The sequence below is a fragment of the Dermacentor silvarum genome, chromosome 9 (genome assembly GCF_013339745.2).
Source record: "Dermacentor silvarum isolate Dsil-2018 chromosome 9, BIME_Dsil_1.4, whole genome shotgun sequence".
Lineage (NCBI taxonomy): Eukaryota > Metazoa > Arthropoda > Arachnida > Ixodida > Ixodidae > Dermacentor > Dermacentor silvarum.
Window position 1 is genome coordinate 115,581,067 of NC_051162.1, and position 6,000 is coordinate 115,587,066.

Genomic DNA, 6,000 nt, shown 5'->3' on the forward strand with positions numbered 1-6,000 from the left:
TGTAAGCTTTGTGAACAAATAGGCGACGTAATAGAAGATAGCTTTAGGCTTTCGATATTTGCATATGGCGCTTTACTGAATACCTGCCATGCTGATGACGTGGACGCAAGTAGCAGCGGTGGTGGCGCCATCTCGTGATATTGAGTTCAAGGAAAACGCATGAAAACTGTTATGACAATGATCTACGTTGTGCTGCCAAACGTGTTGCGTAAAGGTGATGGTAGCAACATAATCAACATCTAGTAGCGTTTCTCTTGTTTGGTATCTGCGGGAGAACGTCATGTAACGCATGGCTTATTTATTATTATTTTTTGTGTGTGTGGTTGAAAAAATGACCATGAGATGTCGCCAGCAGTGCTGCTGGTGTCCGCCACGTCTCTAGTTTTCTGATATCTCACAAACTCCTGTGCGGATTCTCCGATTAAACTAAATCGAAGGAATTCACGCGTTTGTTAGTGCCTTTCGTGCGTGGCATATAAGAAAATGATCTGCGGTTGTATGTTTGTAGTTTCATTGTCCTAGTAAGTATTCTGAACAAATAGGAAAAGTAATTACTAAATTGACTTGAGTCATGGAGGGTAATTTTTCGGCACTGGCTCCTTCGATCGCAGCGTCGCAGGTCGCGAAGTTCACTGACGAACACATTATGAGAGCAACCGACGACAACGCCCGGGAAGCGCTAAACTTCCTGATTGTCCGCATCCAGCTCCTGCTCCGGGCCTTCCCAAGGAGCGACCAGGTGAGTTCCATGTTGAGGGGCACTTATGTTGGAGGCCAGTACTTAGGTTACGTAAAGGAACACTTAGAGTGATAAAATATTGTTTAAGAACTCCATATTCGTTAATTTCGTGGTGATAGGTTGATAATAGAAGAGAAAATGTTGGAAAGACTTCCATTCTATTCCTTTTTTTTTTTTTTAATTTCGCACCGAAACCGCACCTCCGGTGTGTCGTCACCGATTAAAAAATTATCTTCTCGTATTTGGGCCGTTGTATCGCAGTAGAAGTTCTGGAAACTAGGTCAAAGCTCAGTCTTTGGCTCCTTTAGAATGGCAATTTATTCAGCTTGACCGATAACAAATTACGTAGGCTTGAGCAGACGCCGTAAAAATTTATGACGTCACCGCCGGCTGGGACGGGTACGCGGCGCTGCCACCTGCCTCTCGTTCTTGCGTTTTTTTTTTTTTTCTCTAGCGTTTTTGTGTTTTTTTTTTATCTTCTTTGTTTGGTTATAGTGCTACTCTTCACGGTAAGGGGGCCGTTTTTTTTTTTTTTTTTTGGCTTTGCAGAAGGGTTATCTCAGTCAGCTGAAATATACGTTCTTTTATATACATAGCGTCCCTTTGAAGAAGCTCTTCTTTAGAGGCTTCTGTATAAATACACGAGGAAAAAAAACAACGTTTTACTCAGCATTCGTTGAAGAAAATTTGATTAGGTTTGTTACACTTAACAGAACAACCTAAAATCTCTTCACCGTTGCGAGCACATTCCTTTTTCTGTATGCCATCATTTATCTTTTACAGTGATGTGGGTGAAACTCGCGAATTAAGGAAAATACTGAACTCTGAAGCTTGCAGCATTGTATACCGTAGTGATTGAAATAAAAACTGAGAGGGAATCGGAGTTAAGGGAAGTAAACCTTTCTCTGAAATCCGCCCAAGTTAGTAAAGTTCTAACATTTATTTGTCGCAGTACATGCGCCGTCGTCGTTTTAATCGTTTTAACATACGCCACCTGAAATAGCCGTGAGCGCGCAAAAATGCGAAACACTTAGTGGCTGATGACTTCACAATCCGTGTTTCTCTCGCTAACGCTTGTCCACTGACTATGTAGAACCCGTCAGTTACCATGTCGTAGGCCGCCTTCGAACGGCCGGAGCAGGAATAATGCTGCAGTGATACGATTGTCTACAGCGTGGTTGTCGTCGTACTGCTGTTGTCACGCACACGCACGCTCGTCACCCAACCGCACAGCTACTCAATTTACAGGAACACGTTGTTCCACCTGGTATCTTTTTGCGGAACCCTCGAAATAGCTGTATGGCCATGTACTCGCTAAAGGCTTTGCGTAACAGTGATTCCCACAGTGCGTGGGATCTGCCCCCCCCCCCCCCCTCTTTTTTTTTAATGACGCATAGAGCTAGCACGTATGACACAGGATGGAGTTATCTCTCTGATGCGCTTCCTAATTAACGCTCCGTAGAAAAGGAGTGCATTTGTTTGGCAGTGTGGCCGTCTTTCGCGTTGCTTTCGGCTAAGGACGCTCGTGTTTCTAGCTGGCAGGATCGATGCTTTCCCGTCACGTACGTGCAGCTAACGAGCCGGCGAGCGCGGCGTTAGCTCTTCGCGAACGCGCGGAACGCCTTAACTATTCACAATTTACGAGAAGTGCCTCTCCCACCGTGAACATTAATTAACGGGTCGTGTGCTACGAAATCGGAGGCTTCCAAGTCAGAGCAAACGTCTAGTATTCTTCTTTTGCTTGAATAATCAGACTTAAAACCAAATGCGCAAGAATCATTACGCGGAATGAACCTAGTTGAACAGCGAGTTGCTGTCGACGTAGTTGCAAAGAAACGAACGGCAGGGTCGTTTTAAATATTAACGAAGATAATTGCACGCTGCTAACGGAAGTTGATAATGTGGTCCGTGTTCTCTGCATTTCGGTTTTCATAAATAGTCTGCGATTGGCCATCGCTGTGGTCACGTACAATAACCGCCGTGAGTGTCAGAGATCAATCGCCGTGGTTATTCGGCGTATTTTTCTGTCACTCAGCCGGCGCTCTCACCCTTTCCCCTGTTTCCCACGTTCTGTAGATTCAAGGGGCCACACCATGCACTTACGCACCGGCATTTCAGAATCACCTTTAACTTTATAGAGAGCGATTATGTCGACCCAGCGGGACAAGGAATAAATGTTTTTCTCTCTCTCTCTTTGTATCCCTCTACCACGCCGATCGCCCGTCGCGGGTCGCTGCTACCACCTTGCCCTGTCCTGTATTAACAATAGCATAAATTTAAGAATAGCCCGCAATGCACTACGCGTATCGGAAATCGCGATATATCTGCAACACGGTAGCGCCGAATCACGTGCACAGGTCATCAGTGCATATAAACACTCACTACCGAAAGATGAAACAAAAAAAAAGATTGTGCAATTCCTATGCACTGTAGGAATCGGTGTTATGCGAAGCATTTTGCAGCATTTTATGTAGCATGGTTCGGGGAACAAAGCAATGCCAAGTGGACCAACCTGTTTTTGTTTTGTAAATTCTGTAGTTTTGTGAGCGTACGTGTCTGTGACGACCGCTGTACGACGATGGCCACGTTGAAAACGATCTTGCGGCGGCAACGGCACGATTTCTACGCCGGGCCGTTCGGCGCGAGCTTGCGACATGGCAACAGTTGCTTTCCACACACGTAGTGGGCGAGCGTAAACGACAGAAACACCGATAATGACGTCATCAGCGACTATGCATTGTGCAGTCGTACGTGTGTAAGGTTATGTCATGCGGCGTATGTAAAACGACGACAACATTCGTACTCCGGCGAAGAAATGTTAGAGCATAATTAACCTGGTCGATCATGAAGGAGGTACAGCGTAGCACAATTTCTACGTAGCGTGCTGCGATGCAAGTACTCGGGAAAGTATTTTGAAAAGTACTGACTGGAAGTGGGCTGGTCCCGCAGTAAGTGCAGTCAAGCACGGCGCCTCCGAGCGAGACGTGTCACAGGGAAATTAGACGAAGTGGCGCGGGTGGCACGTGCCAAGGCGTGTCAACAGCTGGCTGGCCTTGGAACATGAGAATTGTATGTACGTGCGATGTTGGCCTAATTTTTAGAGCACTGGGCTGCTGGGCTCGACGACAGAGGTTTAGATGCCACCGTCGGTCACACATGATATACATTTCGTTAAAGCGAAGCAAGACGTACGGGAACCGATATACCTATTATACCTACCGCAAAGTGCCAAAAATGAGGCGAAGAATGTTTCGCGTTAAAATAACTTAGCACACGGGGGACGGGGGGGGGAGAGAGATAAAGCGCATCTGTGTAGCGATACTACTGTTAAGTCAGCGATTGTACGAAAATCGTAGAATCGAAATTCGTACATTCGAAATAAAACGAATGATTGGTGAACTTCACATGAGTGCGATGCAGTGGTATTCTGAACACTCCATCGCATTCTCCTTTGTATGCTTGCAGGAGTACGAAAGCATCGTCAGCGACAAAGGATCTAACGCCCGGATCAAGATGGCGTCGCAGCTGAGATTGTTGGAGCGCAAGATCTTGGCCGCCGTGCTCGAGACCCTCAACAACTGCGCAAAAGAGCGCACCCAGACTTAAAAGCTGATCTATACTTCGTCACGGAGCCCGCGGTGTAAACAACGCAACCGCGTCACACGCGTCAGCATATCGCTGCCATTCTGGCTTTACTGCAATACCACGTTCGCCACCTCACAGTTTTACAGCATGCACATTATAGCTAAGCCATAACAGGTGCATGAGCCGCCCGGATTATCCGGTACGTGCAAAGTTGCGTGCGTGTTTCCCGATATGCGAGGGCTAACGGTAGAGCGGTATACCGCTCCACGGTTAGCGGTAGAGTGTTCTGTGGTAAAGCGGCAGAGCTTGTAATCTTACTTGCCTTCCAATAGCAAAGTCCCTATAGGTGCATGCGCAGAGTGTATGAGCCGCCACGTGCAACTTTACGCGCTACCTTGCCGAGGCCGCAGCGCTTACTGTAGGCCGGTATACCGCCCTAAAGTTAGCGGTAGAGCATTCTATAGCAGAGCGGTATACTATACAAGCGCTGAAGCGGTATGCCACTGATAAGTGCCGGTGTTCCATTGAAAGTATAGACGGGTGTACCGCTCTACCGTTAGCGATACCGTCTCGCCAACCTATAGCACCTAAATGTGCGCGTGCTTAAGCCGTACGTCGCAAGCATATATCTGTTGCGGATTATCTATTGCGCGCGTACTGAGGGTCACAGGCGCGGTGGCGATGGTATAGCACTAAGGGTAGAGGGGTAGAAGTGGGCTAAATCTCTCAAATATGGGCGCTGATGTGCCGTTAAACAGCGTCTGATTCGGCAACCTTGCGGCGTGGCGCTCATGAGCTTATACGTGCGGACGTGTCGAAGTGGATTTTGGAGCCCACCGGAGGCGTCTCCCTGCCGTGCCTAAGAAAAAAAAACGAAAAAAAATTGTGTGCAAATGACAATGAGAGCTCTTATTTATTTACTGAGTAAAAGAAGTCACAATGCAGTGTTGGTGTTGTGATCTTCATTGGCAGAGTGCCCACCATCGTTTGCTATGGCGGTCTGACGTTTAGTGCATGGCTGCTGGGGAAGCTAGGGAAAGTTTGGGGGAATGGGGAGGGGGTAGTGTATCGTAGTGGTGAGAGAGTTCTGGGAGGGGTGTAAGGCAAGAGTGATGGTATTCCGGGTATCCGTGCATCTCGAATAAGCACCGTAGGTCAATAGTAATCCTTTTCACTTTGACATGTCTCATAGCCTCCATTTTGTTCTGAGGCGTTAAATTTCATCATTCGCTTTTAGAAAAGGACGTAGTAGTTACTAACTTTATGGTAATAAATGTTTCTCACAATATATACTACCTAGGTAGTAAATGCAGGTACCGTACTTTCCGGTGTATAAGACGCGGTCTTTTTTCTCAATTTTTCGTCGGTGCGTCTTATAGAACGACTTATGTACGTCCCCCCCCCCCCCCCCCCCCCTCCCGGGGAAGACTGCCGTCAAAATCGGATTCGTATGTTATGGTCACGCGTAGCGCGCTGGTTGACGTAATTGCTACGTCTTCTGTGCGCGCTATCGAGGTGCCGGGTTCTTCTCGTGATCGAGTTCCCGAGTGCCGTGCGAGGACGGAGCAGCAACGCAAGCGGCGGCAGGCCACCCGCATCTGCATTCATCGCATCTGCAGATCGCTGTCAAGATACGGTGCGCGCCGCTGCGCAAACTACGCAGTTGCTACCAGAGT

The 6,000-nt window shown here is 47.6% G+C and overlaps 1 protein-coding gene across 4 annotated transcripts in view; it reads left to right on the plus strand.

Moving 5' to 3' along the window:
* LOC119464127 (actin-histidine N-methyltransferase) overlaps nucleotides 1–5,275 on the plus strand; it is an 88,576-nt gene extending 83,301 nt beyond the window's left edge. For all 4 annotated transcript variants that reach the window (XM_037724965.2, XM_049655626.1, XM_049655627.1 and 1 more), the window contains exons 14-15: nucleotides 612–739; nucleotides 4,205–5,275. In XM_037724965.2, coding sequence (XP_037580893.1) covers nucleotides 612–739; nucleotides 4,205–4,345 — 269 coding nt within the window. In that variant the 3' untranslated portion in view covers nucleotides 4,346–5,275. The remainder of the gene's footprint in view (nucleotides 1–611; nucleotides 740–4,204) is intronic.
* The last annotated feature ends 725 nt before the right edge of the window (nucleotides 5,276–6,000 follow it).